At 39.1% G+C, this 26,430-nt stretch overlaps 1 protein-coding gene across 1 annotated transcript in view; it reads left to right on the top strand.

Moving 5' to 3' along the window:
* The window catches only part of ADGRG2 (adhesion G protein-coupled receptor G2), a 121,583-nt gene that overhangs the window by 45,201 nt on the left and 49,952 nt on the right, over window positions 1-26,430 (top strand). Inside the window, exons 4-7 of the mRNA XM_080653297.1 lie at window positions 21,413-21,448; window positions 24,151-24,195; window positions 24,297-24,320; window positions 25,969-26,007. Of these exons, the coding sequence (XP_080509423.1) occupies window positions 21,413-21,448; window positions 24,151-24,195; window positions 24,297-24,320; window positions 25,969-26,007 (144 nt within the window). The remainder of the gene's footprint in view (window positions 1-21,412; window positions 21,449-24,150; window positions 24,196-24,296; window positions 24,321-25,968; window positions 26,008-26,430) is intronic.

The raw sequence follows: 26,430 nt of genomic DNA, 5'->3' as shown, positions 1-26,430 counted from the left end.
TTCTTAATTGGGCTGTTGGGGGTTTTTTGTTGTTGAGTTTTAGGAGTTCTGTATATATTCTGGATATTAATCCTTTATCAGATCTATGATTTACAAGTATTTTCTCCTATTCTGTGGGTTGTCTTTTTCACTCTCTTAATAGTGTCCTCTGATGCACAAAAGTTTTTAATTTTGATGAAGCCCAATTTATCTATTTTTATTTTGTTGCCTGTGCTTTTGCTGTCATATCTAAGAAATCATAGCCAAGTCCACTGTCATGATTTCCCGCTCTGTTTTCTTCTAAGAGTTTTATAGTTTTAGCTCTTTTTTTAATTGATTTTTTATTAAGGTATTACATATGTGTCCATATCCCCCATTGCCCCCCACCTCACTCCCGTACATGCCCTCACCCCCCTGCTGTCTCTGTCCATTGGTTATGCTTATATGCATGCATACAAGTCTTTTGGTTGATCTCTCCCCGCTAACTCCCACCCTCCCCTACCTTCCATCTGAGGTTTGAGTATCTGATCGATGCTTCTCTGTCTCTGAATCTATTTTTGTTCATCAGTTTATGTTGTTCATTATAATCCGCAAATGAGTGAGATCGTGTGATATTTATCTTTCTCTGACTGACTTATTTCACTTAGCATAGTTTTAGCTCTTATGTTTAGACACTTTAATCTACTTTGAGTTCATTTTGTGTATATGGTGTAACATAAGGGCCCAACTTCATTCTTTAGCATGCGTATATCCAGTTTTCCCAGCACCATTTGTTGAAGAGACTGTCTTTTCCCCATCAAATGATATGGGCACCTTGGTAAAATAACAAATGGCCACATATGTGAGGGTTTGTTTCTGGTATTTAATTGTTTTGTTTTTTTTAAAGTATCTATTTGAAGATACTTCTGCATAGAAATTTAAGAGAGGTAGAGAATCAGCCAAATGAAGCAGCATATATTTCAGAAAACAGGATCTGTATATTATGAAACAAGGAGAAAAGTTATCTGAGGAAGGCAGTAAAAAGGCTAGAAATCCTGGGGCTGCAGTATCTATGGGTACAACTGCCAAAATAATACAGTGCGATGCAAATGTAAAAAACACTCCCTAGGAATGTTATTTAAAAAGGCATTATTAATGACAGAGAAATACCTTTCGTATTCAAAAAAGTAGCAGGACCAAGGAGTCTTCATTGGCTAAAGCAAATATTTACTAGCTCCCAACAAACAATAGCATAAATAAAACATACACACAACACACATACATGCACATAAAATCAATGGAGAACTTCCCAACAGGGTAAAACACAATTGGTAGTCCTTCCAAAAGTAGACACTGGGGCATGTTGTCAAGAAGCCACAATAGTTTATTTTAAAAATGATAAGAGCTAAACTTGCACTGACTGCTTACAGTGTGCCAGGTCCCTGTGTGCTTTACATACATTCACTCTCTTAAGCTTCTCAACCAATTCTATGAAAGGGAGAGTCTAGTCTTAGCCGCATTTCTTAGATCAAGAAACTGAGGCTCAGAGAGATAACTTGCTCAAAGAAGTGTCTAAGCAAGGATTTGTACCTACCTCTGAATTTTGTGCTCAAAATCACAAATCCAGGGAACGTGCATGAGAATCACCTTGAGAGCTTGTTAAAACACAGATCTCTGGGTCCTTTCCCAAAATGTAGTAGGGCTGGGGTGGGACCTGAGAATTGACATTTCTAACAAGCTCCCAGGCAGTGTTGGTTCAGAGATTACACTTGGAGAACTGCTGCCTATACAACTGGCAGAGGTAGAGAGAGCACACTCCTCCAGATATCAATCATGGGATACAAATTCTGGTGTGGCCATGTGACATTCATGTCAACTATGCTCATATATATCATCTCGCTGTAGGATCGGCAGAACAAAAATCAAATATCCCTACTTTACTGATGAGTAAATGTCCCCAGGGCATCATTGGTTAAGAAGTGGTGGAGCCAGACTAGATACTAGATCGTTGGTCTCACGTTTCAGTGCTTTTTCCACCACAGGGGTAGATGAGGAATGAAAATGGAACAGCAGGGGAAAATCATCAAAATGAAAGCTGCTTGGTAGAAACAAGTCTTTTTAAAAAAGTATTTTTAAAAATGGTGAAACGGCAGGTAAACCAGAAAGTGCATAGCTCTGAAACAAACCTGAGTAGGGAAAACCTAAATGGATGCTTAAGGCTGCTAAATGTCTTTCTTCCTTCCTTTCTTTCTTTCTTTCTTTCTTTCTTTCTTTCTTTCTTTCTTTCTCTTTCTTCCTTCCTTCCTTCCTTCCTTCCTTCCTTCCTTCCTTCCTTCCTTCCTTCCTTCCTTCCTCTCTCTCTCTCTCCCTCTCTCTCTCTCTCTCTCTCTCTCTCTCTCTCTCTCTCTCTCTCTCTCTCTCTCTCCCTCCCCACCTCTCTCTTTCTTTCTTTCTATTTTTTTTAGAGACAGGGAGGGGGGGTGAGAGACCAATATAAGAGAGAAACATCAATCAGTTGCCTCCTGTAGGCACCCCACAACCTGGGCATGTGCCCTGACTGGGAATTGAACCTGCAACCTTTTGGAGTATGGGACTATGCTCCAAGCATGTGAGCCACCAGCCAGGGCTGAATTTCTTGCTCTGATTGTCATATGAATTGATTTCTGAAAGCAGTGGTTCCCAAAGTGTGGCCCCAGACAAGCAGTATCAGCATCACCTCGGAGCTTTTTAAAAGTGCTGATTGTCAGGCTCATTCTAGACCTGCTGAATTGGAAACTCTGGTGGTGGGGCCCAGCAGTCTGTGTTTTAATCAGCCTTCCAGGTGATGCTGATGAATGCCCAAAGTGAAGAATTAAAATATTACTGCTGACAGCATGATATAGTAGAAAGGTGGTGAGCTTTAGGGTTAGAGCCTTCCCCATGCCACCAGCTATTTGCATAATTTTGATTTGCCACTAGACCACCAAAACCTCTATTTCTTCTTCTTCAAAACTGGGGCTACCATGAGCTCCCCCAATGGGTTCTTATAAGACTCTATGCTTAAAAAAAGAAAGCCCCATGAAGACAAACATTTTTCTCCCACTCCCCTCCAGCTTTATTGACATATAATTAGCATATAACATTGTATATGCAATGGTTTTTCGGAATTAAGTGTTTAGGGATTTAGAAAGGGCTAAATAGAAGTTTTTTATTGTCTTTCAGAACTTCCACTAAGAGTTCATTATTTAATAATCACTTTGATATCACTTACCATGTCCCAGCCACTCTTCTGAGCCCTTATAAAAGGCTAACTCATTTAAAGCTCACTCAATAACCCTTTGAAGTAGGCACTATTATTAGCTCCATTTTATAGATGAGGAAACTGAGGCACAGAGAAGGTAAGCAAGTTGCCCTAGATTAATCATTTCAGTTGCAGAGCTGCAATTCAAACTCGGGCCATATGACCCAATCTTTATGTGTTTAAGTACTGCACTATCTTAACCTCTCTGCTATACTAGGCTCAGTAGCTTGGTGGTAATGCACCTATCCTATATAATAAAGAGGTAATATGCAAATTGACCATCACTCCAACACACAAGATGGCCACCCCCATGTGGACACAAGATGGCCGGCAGGGGAGGGCAGTTGAGAGGGACCAGGCCTGAAAGGGAGGGCAGTTGTGGGGGGACCAGGCCTGCAGGGGAGGACAGTTAGGAGCAACCAGGCTGGCAGGGGAGGGCAGTTAGGGGCGACCAGGCTGGCAAGGGAGGAAAGTTAGGGGTGACCAGGCCAGCAGGGGAGGGCAGTTGGGGGTGACTAGTTAGGGGTGACTGGGCTGGCAGGGGAGGGCAGTTGGGGTCAACCAGGCCTGCAGGGGAGGGCAGTTAGGGGTGATCAGGCCAGCAGGGGAGGGCAGTTAGGGGCAATCGGGCTGGCAGGGGAGCTATTAGGTGTCAATCAGGCTGGCAGGGGAGCAGTTAGGGCGTGATCAGGCTGGCAAGCAGAAGTGGTTAGGGGCAATTAGGAAGGCAGGCAGGCGAGTGGTTGGGAGCCAGCAGTCCTGGATTGTGAGAGGAATGTCCCTCAAGGGGTCCCAGATTAGAAAGGGTGCAGGCTGCGCTGAGGAACACACACACACACACACACACACACACACACACACACCCGTGCACAAATTTCATGCACTGGGCCTCTAGTAGATTAATAATAATGGGGGAATCCATAATTGTGAGAATCACTGAATGCTAGATTGGATCATCCAGATGGCTCACAGACACCATCTCCCTGAACAGCTTCGAACTGAGGCAGGTTCTCTTCAGTTCAGAATGGCTTAGGTCTGGTCTTTGATGAATATCCCTGTCCATATCCCCTGGCCCACCCCAGAGGTCACCTACAGACAGAACCTGTATATGCTGATGGCTGCCATGTCTCTCTGACTGAGAATGATCTTTGCCCATGGGACTATGTTTAACCTATGCATAGAAAAAGCCAGAAGTACCAGGGAGTTAACACTCCACAACAGTGAGAGATGGGAGTTGGTGTTTACCTATGCTAGCTCATTAATATACCCATTATTCACTTTACTTCCTTTCTTATCTCACATCCCTACTTCCTCCCTCTGATTCCTAGGGTCATCCCCATTTGGAAACACACTATTTTCCAAGGTCCAGTCAAATATCGCTACCTCTATAAAACCTGCCCTGACCTCTTCAGAAGAATTAAATCTCTCTCCCCAGTGCTCCTTTCCCCCCATCCATATCTTTTTATACTTGTCACTTTGTATCATGCCATTATGTACTTCCTTGGCATCATGAGTCTTTTCAGTGCATTGTTAGTGTCAGGTGAGAAGGGAGAATGGAGGTTTGATGAGGTGGGTGGGAAACTAATGGGAGGAAAATGAATGAGCACTAAGGGTGTGCTCAAGGCCAGGCCCTTTTAGGTACTTTATGCACATAATCTCATTTAATCTTCATAAAAACTCTCATAAAAATCAAGTATTTTTAGTCTCAGTGTGCAGATGAAGAAACTGAGCATCAAAGAGATGAGGTGATTTGCCCAGAGTCACACAGCTTGGAGGATACCCAATCGGAATCTGTAGCCTGTACTCTTTATACTATACCAGGCTGCTCAGTAAGTGTCTGAAGACTGAATGAACATGTCACTAAGGCATGAGGAGAAGATGAAGAGGGAGCCTGGGGTAAGCCGCCAGAGAGCAGTCATTCCCCCTGGCTCTGGGGAATCTGGACTGCAAACACAGTAGCTTTACACTGGAAGCCTGAGAGATGACTCAATAGCTCTTGACAGCAAGGAGAGATATGTCTGACCCTCTCTTGTTAGGCCACTGGCCAATAGAGAGAATCCTTAGAATTTAGTACTTCCAGTTGTGTGATTTAGTGTTGTTCAAAGGAGTCATTCTTGATTTACCAGAAGCCCAAATGGGCAGGTCACTATACTTATATCTAGCCTCTAGCTCTCCCAGACCATACCAATGCCTTTCTTTCTTTCTTTCTTTCTTTCTTTCTTTCTTTCTTTCTTTCTTTCTTTCTTTCTTTCTTTCTTTCTTTCTTTCTTTCCTTCCTTCCTTCCTTCCTTCCTTCCTTCCTTCTTTCCTTCCTTCCTTCCTTTCTTTCTTTCTTTCTCTTTCTTTCTTTTCTTTCTTTCTTTCTTTCTTTCTTTCTTTCTTTCTTTCTCTTTCTTTCTTTCCTTCCTTCCTTCCTTCCTTCCTTCCTTCCTTCCTTCCTTCCTTCCTTCCTCCCTCCCTCCCTCCCTCCTTCCCTCCCTCTCTTCCTCCCTTCCCTTACTTCCTTTCCTTCCCTTCCTTCCTTCCTCCCTCTCTCCCTTTCTCTCTCTCTCTCTCTCTCTCTCTCTCTTTCTTCCTTTCTTTCTTTTGAAAAGTCTTTGAAGGAGGTCTTCTTTTAGGTACAACTATTTTCCAGAGGGTGAGATGACATAATAGTGGAAGATAGTTATAATTTCATTCTTGCAGAATTGTCTTCCCCATTTGGAAACAATTACAAATGTGAGCCAATTTGGTGATCTCATAAGCTATAATCCCCAACATACTCTTTCTCTGGGCTGGACCTAGATCTTTCTGTGCTGCAGGCATTTCCAGTAATAGATTCCTCTATAATTCCCCATTCTCCAAGGCCTCACTGTCTTGTTTCCTCTTACCCTCTCATGCTTTGTCCATCTAAGTCTTGGTTTTTCCTCATGCAGCACATGTTAGAGCTGTAGGAAGTAGAGTATATGACCCTAAAAGGCAGGACACCTATCTTTTAAAAAATTATTTTCCAATTACAGTTGATATATAGTATTAAATTAATTTCAGGTATACAACAGTGATTAGACATTTATATACCTTAGGAAGTGATGCCCCTGATATTTCTAGTACCCACCTAGTACTATACATAGTTATTACAATATTATTGACTATATACCCTATGCTGTACTTTATATCCCCCTATTTTTTATAACTGGCATTTTGTACTTCTTAATTCCTTTCACTTTTTTCTACCCATCTCCTCAATACCACTCCCATTTGGCAGCAGGGCACCTGTCTTATTTGACTTTGTCCTCCAATACTAAATCCAGTGCTGGTCCATTTCTCTCTCAATTCTGTATCAGTAAAGATGACGTTACAAATACCATGACATTGATTTGATCCTCAGCCAATCTTGCAACCCCCAAAATCTCACTCCCAACACATAGGCATGAGGCCACTTCTGTTGGGCCCTGATCCTTTCACTGGCAGGTAGAAGTGGTGACAAGGAATAATAGATGCTCTAGATAGGTTGAAGTGATACCGAAGCAGAGAACATTGTGTCCCACTTTCTACTTAAAACTGGTGAGAACTCCTCACAGGATCCTGTATATCAGCACAGGGCAATGATAGAAATGAGAAATGGTGGCACAGTGTATTTAGGTAGAGAGAAGGCTGGACATGGTATTCTCTCTAAGTCTTTCTCATCTCTTGTGTGGCAGGGTAGGGACTCTATATTGTCCTCATGTCCCTAGTGGTTAAGTTTATTGAGAGCCAGAGACAGGGACAGAACTGCAAAGATGATGGTGTGGACAACTTAGACCAAGGGCCACATGGAGGATGTGACAGATAGTCAGTACTGAAAGTTTACACCTGGGTCCATAAGAGAGGGACCCCAGGCCATGGTAGGATTCTGAGAAACCAGACCATGGTGCCCACTGGACACAGCCTTTGGCAGTGGATGCCAGCTGGATACCCTGGAACCCTGCAGCGTGAGGGAGATCTCTGGAGAGGACATTGAGTACCTAAAGTAATCTATTAGAATAAGTTGATGTGCCAAGAGAACACAACTGTTGAAATGTACCTTGATGTGGGTACATCTTTAAGGAAATACATTGCTCTTGGTAAGAAGTCTTGTGTTCTTATAAGATCACAGTGCTGTAAAAAACCATCAAGATAAATTGAGGATGCTTTTGCAATGATGTCTGTGGTAATTATGCTAGTTTTCAATATCAGTATTCTATATGACCTTTATCCTTTCCTCTTCTTCACTTTCAGGAACTCACACAGCATAAAGTAAAAGTCATTCTCTTGTTACTACAGCATTTGATATAGGATAGAATTTTGTAAATTCTAAGAAGAGAGAAATTAAGAATATAAAATGGACAGTAGTCTTGCTTTAGTGAATAAATTAGAATTGCTTATAATTATAAGCAATTATCTGATTAGTTGAATAAACAAGAACTGAACACAGGACTGTGTTGCGTTTCAACTATATAGCCTTTTCTTTTATGCCTTGTTCCTACTAGAAAATATGATTTGTTATTACAGTGAATTGAATTCACATTAAGTCTAACAAATTCTGGGTTTTGGTGTATAGGCATGGGGAGATGAGTTTGAATTATTGAAGAATTTTCAGTTATAGGATTTTTTTCAAAGTAGAATTTTAACACTTTCAAGTGGGTTGTACAATATTGCCAGGATAAAACACTATTTGAGCCCATGAGCTTTGTTTTATTCCCTGCTATAAGCCCAGTGTCTGGCATATAGTAGGCCTTCAAAAATTGGAATAAATAAATAAATTTTGGGCAAATCCCTTCACATTTATGAGCTTGTTTCCTTACTTGTAGACTAGCTTGGTATCTAGTCTTTTCCCTACTTATGGCCTATTTTGTAAATCTTTTCTTCTAATGAACTCCAAGTCCTAGAAGATAAAAATTTTTTCCATTTATGTGTTGAGCAAAGACATATATAACTGTATCCAGTGTGTATAATCAGCAGCAGAAAAACAATACGGGCGTAATTTCAAACAAAGCAAACATCACACTCTAAATTTTTCATGCTGTCTATTGTGGGTAAATAAACAATTTTTGAAATAATGAAATGTAATATAAGGGACTACCTTTGCCAGTTTTCTAGATTTATAGTATTGTACCAGGTCATCTTCAAGCCTCTTTGAAATGGATTTATATGAACTTAGTTTCCTGATATGTAATGTGAAGAGATGGAACTCCATGGTCTTTCTAAGAGTCCTTCCTATGGTCCTAAGCTATCGAAACTTAAATTAGATAAACACAGTTTTATAATAGATATCCTCACTAACCAAGCATTAGTGAATAGATAAGAATGTTTTATAGTCAGAATGAAAATCATATACATGCAAATATTGGAAAGTAACCATCTTTTTTACATGATGCAAAACAGTTTACTACATAAATGTAAACTTTATCTAGGGACGCAAAATCATATAGTCTGAATTAATAATCATTGTAACTTATTGTTGGAACTGTGATAAAATACTTTATAAATGTAATGTAATTATATTAAAAGTAATCAACCTCATTTTACAGATGAAGAAATATAAGCAGAGAAATGTTAGAAACTTACTCCATACAGAGCTAGGATTTAAACCCAACTTGGTCTCTCTCAAGAACCCAGTCTCTTAATCACATTTAAAGCTTGGTTAAGGAGGTATACTCACTCATCCATTGGAAATAAATGGACATGCACATTTTATTCATATGAAAAAGATTACCAAGTCAAGAATTAGATGTTATTTAAAGTGAGAAATCCCAGATCAGACTTTCAAGGCTCATGACAAGCTAAAGACATATAAGAAGACATTAGAACAGGAGTCACAAACATTACAAAGGCCTAAGGATCTTCTACCCAGAAGTGCTACAGCAAAGATTAGGCTTCAAAATAGAGGCAACTCAGAAATACTACATTTCTAACTAAGTAGGATGCAGCATAACTATCCATAATCCCAGCCTTTTGTAGCACCTTTTACTAGTATGTATCTATTTATAAAACTGGTTCATCATGTGGGAGTCCTACTCTTGAGGTTCATGACAAAACCATAATATGGACGTTTGCTGGGAACAAAGCCTGGGACATGAGTCACAAACAAAGCCTGGGAGATAAGTCACAAAATATTTACTCTCAAAGTGGCAAGAGACTTCTCTGATTCACATTGATTACCTGCCTTTTGACCTTGTCAATGTCATAACAAAGAACAAGGGAGAAAACAGTAGGTGGGAAGAGTGATTTTAGCATTAATTTTGTTCCATTATTAGTTTAATGGGTATTAATTACTCCACAGCATTCAAATTAAATCTGATGTGGAAGCTCACCAAACTTTTTTTTCTTCAGCACACGTAAAGACTACATTTCTCAGCCTTCTTTGCAATCAGTGGCCATGTGACTGAGTTCTGGCCAATGGATGTGGGCAGAAGCAATGTTTGCCACTTCCAGGTCTAGCCATTAAATATCTCCCACCTAATTCCCCTCACTGTTTGCCTGTTGCATGCTGCTCTCCAGAGCAAACTTGGAATCTTCATGTTGAAGATGGCAGGGCCTCTGTCAATCTGGGTCCCTGAATGACTGTATGGAGCAGATACCCCTCTCTCTGCCCCACTCTGCCTTCCACTCTAGGCTATTGATTGCACTTTACACATGGAAAATAAACTTCTACATTTTTAAGCCCCTGAGATTTCAGGTTTATTTATTGCAGCAACTTGCCTTATCTTAATTAATAAATTTGAGTGTGACCCTTTTTCACCAGGGTTGTTGGTACATCTCATGGTGCTGTTGGAAGAGGGGGGGAGGGAGATAGGCATCTCTTCTTTTTTGAGATCATATAAGAAACCAAGTCTACACAATCGAAGAAAAAGTCCATTATGGTCACTGCTGAGATGCTCATTATCCAATCAGAAGAGAGTCATTTGAGAGCAGGAGCGTCCACCAGAGCCACCTACTCCCTTTGTGCCAACCTAGGCCACTGGGACCTTCACAGTATGGCATGTAACTCTGACTGTAACAAGGTCATTGTTCTTCAGTTTCTTTATTATAAAGTAGCAGTACCCCTCTCATAGCTATATGCAGATTAAATGAGTTAATGCATGTAAAACAGATGCCTGTAATGCATCTGAGACATTGTAAACATTCAGGAAATACTAGCCATTATCACTAGAGACCATCACTGTCTAATACAATTTTTTTATGATAGTGGAAGTGTCAGATAGCTATACTGCCAAATACAGTAGCCACCAACCACATGTGGCTCAAGTGCTGTTGAGCACTTGAAAAGTGACTGAGGAACTGAATTTTAAATTTTATTTAACTTTAATTATTTTAAATTTAAATAGCCACATGTAGCTACTGTATTGAACAGTGTGGCTATAAACTATTTGCTCTAATTGCTTCAGAACTTTTCTATTTCATATTTGCTCTAATTGCTTCAGAACTTCTCTATTTCATTCAAGTCAGGGTTCAATCACAGAATAAGAATCACTAGACACACACACACACACACACACATACACATTTGTCAAAGGGATTTGATCTTATACAACTGTGGAAGCTGGTTAAGCAGACTCTGTAAAGCTGTTATATTCATATCTGATGCTAGAACTTGACATCTATGAAAGGCAGGCAGGAGAGAAGGGAGCATGTATATAAGATGGGGAGAGCAAGAACAAGCTGAAACCACAAGCATGAGTTGTAGCCACAAAACAGACTGAAAACCGTGTTAGTTCTTATTGCCTGTGACCTTTCTGCAGAAGCTGAGCCCTTCAGCACAAAATTAAATACATACCTGGCCCAGGAGTCAGAGAAGCCAAAGCTGTTAGCTCCCTCATATTAATGACATGAAGGACTTGATAAATGTCAACATGTGAGAGCTACACAATGGCTGCTACTTTACTTCTACCCAAATTTCCCACAAGAAGCTCTCTTGTGTTCCACACTTCCCAGAAACATACAGAAAAGGGAATTCTGGAAATGTAGCTCAGCCTAGCCATGATGTTACATTACAAAGCCAGCACACATACTAGAAAGCAAATGAGCTCAATTTTGTATCTGTTAATACTTCTAAATAAAGCATGATACTAACATCTCCCAAGGCTGTATTTAGTTGTTTCTGTTCTGCAAACTGGCCCAAAGATATTCTGAAGATCCATACAACAAGCCAACATTATTTTTTAAAAGTTATTATTTTTCATTTGTTCTGTGGTTTAGAATTTTCTCCACATCCTAGTAAACCTACATTATTATTATAATTGGAAAAGAAATTAATGTTAATTTTTAGAAACCAGCCTATGACCCCTAGGTAATGCCAGACATTGGGTGCAATTTAACGCCAGTGGTCTTGATCCAGCATCTAGAAGGGTTCTGGAATCTGGAGTAGGGGCTGTGCATAGATTAAATAAGAGTCCGGAGATGAAACATAATTTTGAAAGGCATATGGGGAGGGGGGAGAGGAGCTTGGCTGAAAACCAAGTTCTCCTTGTCTCGGGACCCCTTGCTTTTTATTAACACAAATTGTCCTAAGGCAAGGTGGAGATATACACTTCAAAGGGTAGGATTTCATACAGAAGCATTGTCAGATTGGGGAATTGCCTTCGGCTGTTCAGGTGTTTGGCCAACAGGAGGCAATAACATATAGATTAAGATGTCCTGAGCAGTCTGGCAGCAAACAATCATCCTTTTCAGGTTCAGGGAAATGCCTTTAGCCATTCCCAACAGGTGATAACATATGTGACTCAACCCTTGTTGAGTCCCCAAGTTCCATCAACCTTTTGATGAAACTCTTGCAATTATGACATGCTGGAACTGGCTTCCGGCACCTAGGGAGACTGTGCACCCAACTAGAGGACAACCTAATAACATTATGATCAGCTGTGCTTTCCAATTTTTCCCTGAAACTTTGCTGAGTCTTGACTTTTATACAAGAACTTAGGAAACAAGGTATGGTCACCAGATCTGAAACCCTTTGACTTCTGCCTCTTTCCTCACATGTTTCCAAAATGACCCCAAGGGCATTTTGAAAATCCCAAGGGCAGTTTGAAACAAGTAATATAAAGAGAAAAGAAACTGAAGTGGCAGTCTTGCTCAATAGAAGGGAGAAATCATTTTTTTTAAAGTCATTAGGAAAATGAGAAATAGAGAGAACATCTCTGTACTAATTACTTACATGAGCAGTATTTACTGCGTATTCTTCTCAATGCTGTAATAGTAGCACCTATAAAGTATGTCCTATTATGATTATCTTCACCCCTATTTTCTAGATGGGAAACTGAAGTGTCAGATGGATTACGTAAATTACCCAAAGTTACAAAAGTTGTACAAAATTAACAAGTGGTGGATTTGGACCTAGGCTGTCTGAGTTTCAGAGTCTAGGTTCTTAACCTTCCTACCACACTTGAGGGATTCAGGGCAATGTCACATGGACTGCTGGGGTTTGAGAGGTTAACCATTGGCAGCTAAATCCTGCATCACCCTCACCCCCACATCCCAATGACCCCCACCCCCAGATCCTCTCATCTTACCTTAGAAGGATCTGTTGAACTTCTCTTTTCATGCCAGCTTTTGAAGCACAGGTTCAAGTTCTCATCATGTCTTGCCCAATTTATTGCTGTAGCCCACTCTGGCCTTCCCACTTCAGATCATGCTCCTTGTTTATTTCATAGCTATATAAAAAAATATTGTTCTGTGTCAGGGGCTGCGGAGAGGGGATAATGGGGCAAGGGCTGGGGAGAAGGGAGAATGGAGAGTCCATTTGTTACTGAGTCCTTATCATAGGCTCTGCACCCCCAGATAACCTAAACTAAGATGCCAAGGGGTTATTGCTCAACTGAGAGCTTGCAAAGAGTGGTGTGATCTAAGGGAGACCAGCAACTCCATATCCTAACCCCTAGTGCCCTCACCTCCATCTTACCAAGTGCTTCTGCACTTAAAACTCTACCATAAGAAACTCACACTAACCTATAAATTACAGGTGCTTTGGCATGAAAGAACATGTCAACCAATAGCAGAGTCACCCTAGACATTAGTGGGACTCAGGGAGGAGGGTGCACCCAAGCAAGTATTGCTTTTATAAGCTGTATCTTTTCAGGAGGAAACAGAGATAATCCTAGAGTATGCATTCTCTACGGGGGCAATATCGCCCCCATGGGAGTGAAAATTGCTTTTTGTAAGCAAAAAAAAAAACAAAACAAAAAAAAACCTGTATTACAGAGGGCTGGGACTAGGATGAGGCAAGTGAGGGGTCTAGGGCACAAAATGTTAGAAGACACCCACTTTGGGGGCTTTGTGTGTGTTTGTACACACATAGATAATAATATATGTACTCATTAGTTGGCAAGAGTGCTGTGAATAAGAGTATGGAAAGGATCAGGCTAAGGGGGAAAGTGCTGTGATTTTTAAATAGAGTGGTCTGGATCAACTCCTTAGAAAAGGTGACATTGGAGCAAAATTTGAAGGAGGTGCCAGGGCAAACCAAGGGGCTCTCTGGAGGAAAAGTGTCCCAGGCAGAGGGACCAGCAAGTATAAAAGCCCTAAAGTGGGGATATGCCCTGTGTGTAGGGAAACAGCAGGGAAATCAGTATGGCTGAGTGAGGAGAGGGAAAGGGGAGATGAAGTCTGGGTAGAGGGTCATTTGTTTCATGGGAATGTGGGGAGATTCCATGAAGAAGCAGGGTATAACACCAGTGTAGTAAGTGTTCAATAAAGGCAGTCTGCCTCCCTCCAGCCAGCCCCCTGAAGCACTAAGCCACATTTACAGATTGGACTGAAATAATTCCAGAAACTAGCAGCCTTCACAAGTAGAGTGAACACAAATCATGGCTAGCATTATGTGCACTAGCCTTGACCAGCAGCCTAGATTACTGTCTATGTATCTAACTTCAGGGGTACCAGGAAGAGGGGATAATGCCCCAATATCCTCCACCTTATCCTTCCTAAAGTGCACATCCCTCCTTGGGGAACAGAATGGATAGCCAGTAGGTCAGTGGTGCTTTAGTTTTTTAGACCACAGTCAAAAATAAGTAGTCCAGTGTAGTGTGGGGCTAGAGTGCCTATGCTTAGATTCTAGTTCTGTCCTTTGACTAGTAATCTTGATCACATTACTTGACCTCCCTGTGCCTCAGTTTCTGCCCCTACCTGTAAAATGAGGGTAACTTACTTAATATGGTTTTTTATGAGGACCAAATGAATTAATATTTATGGAATGCCTGGTCATAGTAATGCTATACAAATGCTTATTAATTAAAAATAGACTCCCTTTTGGGACTCTACTCTTCCCTGAAAAAATGCATATGAATACACACAGAAATTTGTATTCTATTTCAGGGAATTTATGGACACTCTAAAATGCATCTCTTGACCCTTGGAGGAGGGGTGGCCCATAAACCCCTGAGAGAGCCAAGATCAGTTCTGGAGGAGGAAAGGACAAGGAGATGGGTGGGTGGCACTGTGAGAGGAATGGAGAAGAGCAAGAAACAGGAGCTGGGGGACCTAGAACACATCTTACTCTCTTCCCATTTGGCCAAGGCCCACCTAGAATTGTCAATCATTTGCACTTCGGGAAGTTCCATCAGCCAGAAACTGAAGTTTTCTTAAATGATGTCATTACTAATCATTTAATAAAAATGTTATGTCAGAGTATTTATTGAGCAGTGTGACATGAAATGGTCACAGCTCAAGTAAACACATGTAGGCTATGCCAAAGTAGAAATGTTTTCATTCATGTTGCTGGTTACGTAGTAAAACCTGAAAATGCAGTTCTTGGAAGAGTGTTGTCCCAAGCCCTAAAGCAACAATATAAGCTATAATAATAAAAGTCTAATATGATAATTGACCAGACATCCTTGCGGACAACCGTCAGGACGAAGCCACAGTGGCGGGGGCTGAGGCAGAGGCGGCAGAGGCAGCAGAGGCCAGGGGCCGAGGCAGAGGAGGCAGAGGTGGCTGCTGTGGCGCTGGGTGCCAAGGCAGCTGCTGCGGCAGCAGGGGCTGAGCCCCTTGCACAAATTTCGTGCATCAGGCCTCTAGTCTATATAATAAAAGCCTAGGCAACTGTTACGGTGGGATGACCAGAACAACCAGTCGCTATGATGCGCACTGACCACCAGGAGGAAGACACTCAATGCAGGAGCTGCTCCCTGGTGGTCAGTGTGCTCTCACAGGGGGAGCGCCACTCAGCTAGAAGCCAGGCTCACAGCTGGTGAGCACAGTGGTGGCGGCGGGAGCCTCTCCCACCTCCACGGCAGTGCTAAGGAGCAGCCAACCAAGTGGTAAGGTGCAGCGAGCAGGCAGACAGTAGGAGCGAGGGGTCCCAGACTGCAAGAGAGCGCAGGCCCAGCTGAAGGACCCCCACCCCCCAGTGCACAAATACCATGCACTGGGCCTCTAGTAACAAAATAATATTGTTTTTAGGACTCCCATGTAAGAGTGCCTAGGTGTGGCACCTCATTTTGATCATCTCTCTATGAAACAGTAATTCAATCCAGAGAAGGACTGCCACCAGATTACAAGTTTTGGCTGGGTCTAAAATATTCACACAAGGGGGGTTAGTCGTATCCTCTTTAGATCCACTAATAAAGATTAAACCTTTATCTTTCTCATCCAACCTGGCGATGAATGTATTGGAAGTAAATACTCATTAGTATTAGCACAGTCACAGGTTTAAGACAACCAACCAGTCCACATTTTAAGTCTTATACCCCATAGTATCGAACAGTGGGGAGAAAAATGTAAATTTCAGAAATATCCACACATGACTTTGCATGACTTGGGTGCAGGTAGTTTGTTTGGGAGATGATTCCAGGGATCAGGAGTGAGGGACAAGGGAGAGGGCATTAATAAAAGAGGGAAAGTCAATTAAAGGTACATTATTGAGGTCACTGTGTGATCTGTACTTGAAGGATCATTTTAACACACATTTATAAGATCTGTTAAGCAATCTATCTGCTGTGACTGGCAGTTATAACTACTACTCTAAACTGCAGATTCTGAATAATGTTCATCCAAAAAGAATTCTCAATTCTTTCATTCATGGATTCTGCTTCATGGCTCTCAGATCCATTCCTCATCTTTCCCCTGCTCTGCTTTATATCACAGGGACCTGACCCCTTTAATATTTGGATTAAATGCCTGCTCTTGAACTACCTGCCATGGGTTCCTGAGTGATCCCTGATTGATAGAGACTCCTTAATAATGTCATCAATCAAAAAATGTTTTTAAATATCTACTAGATACAAGGCACTGGACTGAATTCCTGGAGGATAATAAATAAAGCACCAAGCAGCTTAGCATCTAGTTAGGAAAATAAGACATAAAATGGCAAAGTTAAATAACAATGCCTAAGAGTATACTGTATATTCAAATGCCAAATAGATGATGTAGTCAGTGAATAAACTTTACGATATAAAGATGAGAGAGCCATCTTCATTGGCTTCTGTAGCCAGGACATACTTTAGTGGGCCAGAGAGCTGACATAAAGGAGTCATCTTCTAAACTTTCCAATTTGGAAGGGTGAAAGTTTGAAATTTTATTTGAAATCTCCTGATTTATAAATGTTGGTAAGCAATTAAAACTTTCAAAAACTTCACTGTGATTCCCACTGTGTAGGCAAGATAGAACTTGTTTAGGAGCTAAATTGGGATTGTCAGCCAATGGTGTGCATTTGGTGGATGGCTTACTGCATTGGGGAAGAAGTCAGAGGCAAAGAATGTTAAGATCCCTTCCAGTGAAAAGATTCCAGGGTTCTAATATTTCACTCATATATGAGGCAGTCAAGGCTTAGGCTCAGGAGGGGACAGTGAGCTTGGGGAAAAGGAACAGAGGAGAGAGAGATTAGAGAATATTTATAATAATACCATACATTTATATACTAGTTTATGGTCTGCAGGGTTTGTTACTGAAAGCATGATAGAATAGAGGCTCACAGGGTAGGCCCTGATATCAGACTACCTGGGTTCAAATCCCAGCTCTACAGTGAATTGCTAGTGAGGCCATAAACACATCAATAAACTTTGCCAGCCTTAGTTTCTCAAGCACTAAAAAGGACTGATGCTAATAAATTCACATATCTCAAAGAGTTGTTGGGTAATTAAATAATAAAATGTGTAAGAAGCTCTTAGTACATTAAGCCTGGATCACAGGAATCATTTTTCACTATTATCACACATACATAATCTGTCTTTAATCTTTACAACAGCCCCAAGTTACAGTGAAAAGAATGCACAGGATGGTTGACTGGATATGGAGATGGAAGGTGAGGAATGAGAGAAGTTGGGAGCAATTTGGTTTGTAGACTCAGCTCTGTTGCTAAAACTAACTCTGGATTTCTGGATCCTTTGCTTAACACTTGTGGGATTTTTCTTTATAAAAAGCGGACCCTTGTAACTCATATTCTTCATAATTTTAAAATACTGGCTTTCTGAGTATGGTAGGAAGAATAATGGCTCCCCAAGATGTCCATGTCCCAATGCCTAGAATCTGTAAATATATTATTTTACATGGCAAAAGGGACTTTCTGGGTGTAATTAAAGTTAAGGACTGCGAGATGGGCCCAATCTAATCACAAGAGTTCTTAAACGTGGAAGAGGAAGGCAGAAGAGTGAGTCAGAAGGATGCCACATGAGAAGGACTCCCCACCCCATCCCACAGTTGCTAGCTTTGAAGATGGAAGAATGGGGCATGAGAAATGTGGGTGGCTTCCAGATTTTGGTAAATTCCTCAATTTAAAGCTAGTGAGAAAATGAGGACCTCAGTCCTACAACCTCAAGGTACTGAATTCTGTCAAAACCCTCAAAAAGCAGAACACATATTCTCCACTAGAGCCTCCAGAAAGGAACACAGTCTGTCAATACCTTGATTTAGTCTTATGAAACATGTAGTAGACTTGTGACCTATAGAACTCTAACATAACAAATTTGTGTTGTCTTAAACCACTAAATTCATGGTAATTTGTTACAACAGCAACAGGAAACTAATATACTGAAATTTCCAGCTTAAATTATTTGGCTGGTTTTACCAGCAATACTGTCAAATTCAAGAACTGATTAGATATGAAAATGACGTGAGGTGATGAAAGATAAGTTCTTAGATATATGGAGTTGGAGAGGCAATGACAGTAAGGCAGTTACATGGCAGTGGTCAGACCACACTTGGCCATGTGGGATTGGAGTTTGGGAGGTAGCAATAATTTTGAAACAAAGTGTCAGGGAGGAAACTAGGGAAAGAAGCTCCATTAGTAGAGCCAGTTTCTTGAGTTTCCAATTCCTCTGTTTGGCTTCCATGCTAAGTTTATGCGTGCCAAACTCCTGCTCATCATAATTGGAATATATGGACTTTGTTTTTTTAAAAAAATCACTAGGGAGTCATACTGAGTAAATTTTATAGACACATCACAATAATTTTATTTATTGACTTAAATCAAGACTTCAATAAATGAATAATGCTTTAAAATTTCTCTTTGTTGGTTTCCAAAGGAAAATCTGAAAAATTTAACTGTTTTTCTTTTCTTTGTTTATGAATCTTTTTAACAATGGAAATATTTTGTCTCCTAAGAGTGGCATAGAACTCAAATATATGACTCACTGGAAATGATGACCACCTCTTCGGTTATAATAAATGGGAAGTGAGTTAGGAGAGAGCCCAAGAGAAACAGAGGCTGATACTCAGAAAATGTAAGGCCTATGGGGACATCTCTATGTTACAACAGGAGGAGTGATGTGGAGCATCATAATGAGAGGCAGAAAGTGAATAAAATGTTAGTCACTGAGCAATCAGTCCCCTAGAAGAAAAAAAAATGACAAAAGAAAAAAAATGGGCAGAAACAGTTTTTAAATCTCTAGCTTCCACTTACAAGATTCCCTCCCTTCATCGCTGTACATTGCTGCTGGGAGCTCTGTAAGTTCCATGATGGAAGAGGCCAGCTCTGCTGGTCTAACCCTTGGGCTAAATTTTCATCAGGTTTTACCTCCTGATTGTGAGTCCATGCCTATCCAACCCAGAGATGGTCAACCAATTTTATGCTTGACTAGTCCATGTCCTCTAACATCTAAGAAAGAGGTGAAACTCAAATCACAGCTCTGCTCAAAGGATTTAGCAATGGAGAAGGTTGGAACCATTGGTGGCTATGGCAGCCATTATCAGCCTCTTTTGCCCTTCAGCACCACTCTTTATCCTTCTTCCCTGGAACTCAACTATTCCTCAGTGTGGTGTATCATATTACTTGATTTGTAGATACTGTACCAACCTTGCATCCTAGGAATAAATCCCACTTGATCATGATTTATGATCTTTTAAATGTATTATTAGATTTGATTTGCTAATATTTTGATGAGGATTTTGGCATCTATGTTCATCAGGGATATTGGCCTATACTTTTTTTTTTCTTTGTAGTGTCTTTATCTGGTTTTGGAATTAGGATAATGCTGGCCTCATAAAATGAGTTTGGGAGTCTTCCCTCCTCTTGAATTTTGTGGAATAGTTTGAGAAGCATTGATCTTAATTCTTCTTTGAATGTTTGGTACAATTCAACTGTGGTCCAGGACTTTTATTTATTGGAAGTTTTTTGATTACTGCTTCTACTTCATTGGTTGTAATTGGTCTGTTCAGGTTTTCTGTTTGTTCTTGATTCAGTTTTGGGAGATTATATATTTCTTGCAGGTTGTCCAGTTTATTGGCATATAGTTGTTCATAATATTGTTGTGTAATCCTTTGTGTTTCTGTGGTGTCAGTTGTGATAGCCCCTCTTATATTTCTGATTTTATTTATTTGGGTCCTCTCTCTTATTTTCTTGATAAGTCTAGTTAAAGGTTTATCAATCTTGTTTATCTTTTCAAAGAACCAGCTCTTTCCCAAGAGTATTTTAAAAATTAAACTTCTGCTAACTCAACATATTCTTTGACTGGTAGAATATTAAAGTAACATGAGGGATATATTGAGGGGCAGAGACTAAGAGGAGGCAATTTCAACTAAATTGGGCTATCAAGTCATTAACTACTCTGGGTACATGGAGAAAAATCAGGTTGTGTGAAATGATCTTTCTTATCATACATATAAATACATACATACATATATATGCATATATCCATTTATCTATATACAGTTGAACTTGAACAAAATGGGTTTGAACGGTATTCATTTATATGTGGATATTTTCAATAAATACTGTAAACGTATTTTCCTTATGATTTTCTTAATAACATTTTCTTTTCTCTAGCTTACTTTACATTATGTAAGAATACAGCATATAATACATATACAAAAATGTGTTAATCAACTGTTTATGTATTAGTAAGGCTTCTTCTGGTCAACAGTAGGCTATTACCAGTTAAATTTTTTGGGAGTCAAAAGTTATATGTGGGTTTTCAACTGCGCAGGAGATTGTTGCCCCTAATCCCCACTTTATTCTAGGGTTAACAGTATATAGATATAGATATAGATATAGATATAGATATAGATATAGATATACATATACATATACATATACATATACATATACATATACATATATATACACATATACATATATACATAGAAAGAGAAAAGAATATATGTCAGAATGTTAACGTAATTTATCTCTGGGGTGAAATTACAGGTGGTTTTAATTTTCTCCTTTTTGTTTATCTGTAATTTCTGAAGTTTCTCCAATAAGTACGTATTATTGTTCATAGATAAAAAATAGAATTACTTTGCTTTTACGGAATCTGACTATCCCCCCAAATAAATAATACAGCAGTTCTTGTAGTTTACACACCCAGAGGTATCTGATTTAGTTTAACTCATAAGAAAGAAGTAGCTTAATAATATAAAGTCTGTGCTAATAGGTATAAATGGAAGCACAGTTAATGGGAATTTAATTTATGCAGATGTATACATTTACTTTTACAAATTACAATGAATGTTAGCCAACAACTAAAGGTCTTATTAATCATTTTTAGTTTAAAACATACTAAACCATTATATAACAAAATATATAGACATGGTTAACAGTTAAATTGGAAGAATTGCTTCACCAGAGATATGCCTTTGTAGAGAATTGAAAAGTACTGATTAGGCTGTTAAAAATAATAGTAAATTAACATACTGCCCTCTTTTGGTAGCTATTTGCAACTCATTTTACATTCACTCCCTTTTAAGATGTTACTCTCCTATGAATTTATGCAAACTAAACTAATTTTAAATCACCTTTTTCCTCAACAGACAATGCTAATAATTCCAGTTTGTTACCACCGTCTGGTAAGACTGTTATTTCATGACTTTGGGGAATTTCAGGAAAATAGTCTAAAAGTTCTCCATGCAATATGGCATGTAGTCAGATACAGCAAAATTGTTGTGGTGTTTTGTTTTGTTTTTCATGACTCTTAATTACGTTAAACTCTGTCATTAAATCTATAACTGAAAAGCCAGTAGCAAACATAAGAGGACAGGCATATTGTTCCCACACATTGCTGGACAAAGCTGGGGAGTAAACTGTGGATTTTCATTACAGTAACTGTTTAAGTTCTTCAATGTTGTTTTTAGTATTATAGTTCACAAGTCTCCTAAAGAGCATCAAGAACATAAACATGCTAATGTTCTTATATTTGAAGGATGAGATGTTCTCTAAAACTTCCTAAGTACCCTCACTGAATGAATATTTTTCAAAAGGCTTATGAGGGCTTAGCACTCATAAGAAAGGGGAGGCAAACACAGTAAAGAGAAATTTATATTTAGGACCCATCTTGACAGGAACCAGGAACAGAACCTATACTAAGACTGTTAGCTGGAATGGGATCTCAGGGATAAAGTGGTCCAGCCCCACATTACTTAGTTGATGACATGAAGCCTGGAGCACCTGAGTACCTTGTCTAAGGTCACACAGTTCTTGCCCCACATCACACAGAGGTGGCTTCTCTGATTCTTACTTCTGTATTCTTTCTGGTATACCATATATTACAGAACAGTCTTTTGTGGTAAGGAGTGAGTCAACTCACACTGTATTCTTAGTTGTGTGAAAATGAGATTCTATTGTTATTAATTCATTTAAACAAAATAATAGCTATTACTTCTCGTGCATGTACTACATGTCTGGGAGTCTTCAGACGTTTCATTTTGCTTCCAATCTTGCAACATAGGAATCATTATATTGATGTTAGAGATGAAAAACTGTGGGTCAGAGAGGATAAAACTTGTCCATGTTCACACATTCTCTGAAGCCAGACTACTTGGGTTTGAATTCAGCCACCATTCTCCTACCCCCATTGCTAGCTGTGTGACTTTGGGCAAGTTCCTTCACCTTTCTTGTGCCTCTGGTTCTTCTTTGTAAGTTGGGAAGAATGATAGTAACTGTTTCATAGGGTAATTGTGGAGATTACATGAGATAAAACATGTGCCTGGCATGGAGTAAATCCTCAATAAGTAATAACTATCTGGGCTTGTTAGTTAATAAGTAATAAGTATTAACTATCAATAAGTAATAACAATAAGTAATTACTATCTAAGAATGATAGTAACTGTTTCATAGGGTAATTGTGGAGATTAAATGAGTAAAAACATGTGCCTGGCGTGGAGTAAATCCTCAGTAAGTAATACTAACTATATAAGTATTAAGCAATGGGGCAAAGATTCAAACTCTGGATTGCAAGTCTCCAAATCCCAAACTCTTTTTACTGTGCCATTTTGCGCCCTCATTGTGAAGCTTCTAGGGTAAAATAAGCTACTGTATGTTTCTTCTGGTACAATAGCCTTCATCAGACTTAATCAGAGCAATATCTTTGCAAAATTCTGTTTCCATGGAATGGTCTATGTGGCTTTGGGTCCAGTCACAGCCTGGGTTCTGGGTGCCTGGGGGAGAGCTGCACTAATTGGAAGGTGAGAGCCAGTGCACATCAGGGATGGAAGGGCAGCTTTGGATGGCATCACCAGTCATCAATATTTAGAAGAACCGAGAGTCATTAATTAAAAACCAGCTTTGACCAATTATTTTGTTCTGTCACAAGAGCAAAGGATTCCATGTCCACACTTTGAATCTTACTGCTCAGGAACTGTCTTACTTCTGAAAAAAAAAAATCCTTGGTAATTTTAAAAATGTAGTAAATGACAAAATATGGAATGAATAATGGAGGACAGACAGGGTGTGTGTGTTTCAGCCAAGGCATGAGCGGTCTAAAACAGACAGTCCAGCCAAGTGCCTTGACACACCCAAATGTTGTCCTTACGGGCTAAATATCACTCTCCCTACTGCAAAGCTTGGCTTCCTTGTAAAATATTTGTGTTTACTTTTCTTGTGCATACGTAGAGGTCAAGCCATTGGATCTTTCTAATATATAAACTGGCAAAGTGTGTGTAGTAGACTGAGCCCTTAGCATAAGTGGAGTTATTCTACAGTAAATTTATAACTTGATTGTCTTAATAGCAGCCGTATTTTTAAATAACATACCAGGAAATTGTGTTAGGTAGTACAGTATTGAGTGATAGCAATGTTTTATTTTGTTTTTTTAATCCTATGGGAAGAATTGCTAGGTGTCATTATAACCAAATGGACCCAATGTACCAATATGTGTCATAATTGTAGCTTGAAAAATATTTAAAGTATAAAATGTTTTCTAGAACTCTTTGGCTGAACATTTTTGAAAGTAGTATATCTTATGTTTTGTTGTTGTTCCTAAACTTATTTCCATAATATCCCATAAGTAGGAGCAGGCTTTGTGATCATGAGCCTCAGGTTCTTCATCTGTAAAATGATACAACTGCACTCATTTCATCTCTTGGGTTCTTTCTCTATAATTCTCTGACTAAAGGCATACTAAGTGATTATAGGACTTGCAGATCTAATTACACATTGGTCTCATGTTTTCCACTTCTTTTCATGATTATATCTCAAAATCTAACTCCTTAAAATTCAATAAATAATTGTTTCAAAGTATTAATTTGAAAAACGTGTGTGTTTTCTCCTGCAGCTGACTCTTCTATTGGTTTTGTCCCATACACCAATGGTACTCCAGGCAAGATTTTGAAAAAAATTTAAATCTAGATTTAGCCCAATTTGTTAAATTTTTTATGTAATTATATCTTTGTATTGTTTTTTTTCCCCTTGGGACAAAAGAGGTTGAAACTACAAGCCTAAATGGTAAGAATTTTTCTGAAGCAAGTGAAAATTGATAACCATTAATATGAATATAAGTATAATGAATGGTGTTGCAGGTTTCCATATTCAAATAATAAAAAAAGAAAAACCCAAAGAAACTCAAGACTGACAACCTGGAGGGCAATCTAAACTTTCTGGTTAAATGAGAAAATTCTTATTATCATGGAGGGAAGACAGCCCTCCATCACTCTAACTGTTCTGTAAGAGAAAAGAAATGTTGCCAGGCCAGCATGGCTCAGTGGTTGAGCATTGATCTATGAACCAGGAGGTCACATTTGATTGCTGTTCAGGGCACATGCCCGGGTTGCGGTCTCAGTGTGGGGTGTGCAGGAGGCAGCCAATCAATGATTCTCTCTCATCGATGTTCCTATTTCTCTCTCCCTTCCTCTCTGAAAGCAATAAAAATCTATTTTTTAAAAGAAACTTTGACCATATTTTGAGTACCCCATTTCGCTTGCTCACCAACACAACTCCAACACATTTTTTTATATGACAGATTGTTTAAATGTGAAAAGCACATCCAGTGACTTCAATATGATTCAGCATGGATTTGGAGGCACAAAGTGTTCAAAGACAGGCTTTTTACAGATGATTTATCATTTTAAAATAGTATAAAATAAAATAAAAAACAAGCTCCATTATGCTGAAGAAAAGGACAAAGAACTGGGTTATATTCGAGGGAGGTGGGCAGGGCAGTACATTCTGTTCCCTCCCCTTTGTGGGTAGATAGCCTTCCATCTTATTGCAGTCAAAACCCAATACTTTTCACAATCCCTTTAGTCAAAATAAAAGCTCACCATGTGTTTGGCAGCTAAGAGCTAAACAATCATAAATGCAGCTCATATTGATCGAAACTGGTATAAATTCAATTTTGGTCTAATGGGAAGGGCCAGGCATTGTCATTTTTATATGCAATTACTTTTTACAGTGAAAGCACATCTTCAAAATAGCTTTGGCAGTAGTTTTTGGGTCCTATTTTATGTGGTTAAAAAGTGTGATAATGTAATACATGCCATTCCCCCCTAAAGTTTCATCCAGAATAATAAATTCTAGAATGCTTTCCATTAAAATAAATACCAATAGAATAGATTTTAAATTGAATTTTAAGTGAAACAAGATGAAAATGAGGTTTCTCTAAAAGTTAGTTGAATATAATCAAGAATTCCACATTTAAACTAGAATTACTTTCATAAGAATGAACTACATTAGGTAAAAATATATTAAGCGTCCACAGTACTATAAAGTTAGTATTAACTGTGAAAATATCATATCCCTTATGGACTTTCATTATAATAGAGAAAAAAGGACAAAATATTAAACTATATCAATGAGTTTATTTAAATGTAATAATTACAGGCGTGTTGCTATGTTTTAGACACATAGCATGTGTTTAGGAAACACATTTTGAACAAATGAATATTTGCTCAGGAATTGTCTCTGGGGGTTGGAGAATGGATAGTGTGGTGAAGGGGAGGGCAGCAAATACATTTGGTAATATCAGTTGGCTTTTGCAAAATGCTCTAACTTCTCCAGGGTTTGGGGAAGAGTGAAATGTTTAGGGAACCTAGGAAGATGCATGTGTTTATTAATCATGCCAATGGTCAGGTTAATTTTTATTATTTTATTTCAGATGTTACTTCAACCGTGTTATCTACTTTAAACAAGACAGGTAATATCAAGTTATTTCTAAACAGAATATTGTCTTCTGTGGCTTCTTGAGTTTCTCACTTGTGTGGTCTTTTGGATTAGTAAAGGTTATCTCCTTGCCCACTTCCTATGCCTTCAGCTGTTGATTTATTACTTGTTTTATTTTGACATTGAACTGTAATTCTGGTGTCACCACACTCCTGATCTTCCAAACTGCTATGGCAATAGCACTCCACTTAAAATAATACTTTTAGTATAATAATAATATATCTTAGCTCATAAAAATGGAAAATATAGAAAAAATAAAGAAAATATAATTCATCTTTAGTGTTATTTTCCTAAGACTATTACTGTTAATGTGGTATATTTCCATTCCGTATCATATGTACATACACACTGTCATAGTTTAGGTACATTGTTATATCTCACCCTTTTGACTTCATAT

The sequence above is a fragment of the Plecotus auritus genome, assembly GCF_963455305.1.
Source record: "Plecotus auritus genome assembly, chromosome: X".
NCBI lineage: Eukaryota > Metazoa > Chordata > Mammalia > Chiroptera > Vespertilionidae > Plecotus > Plecotus auritus.
Note: the sequence above shows the minus strand (reverse complement) of the source record. Positions and strands in the feature narration are given on the sequence as shown.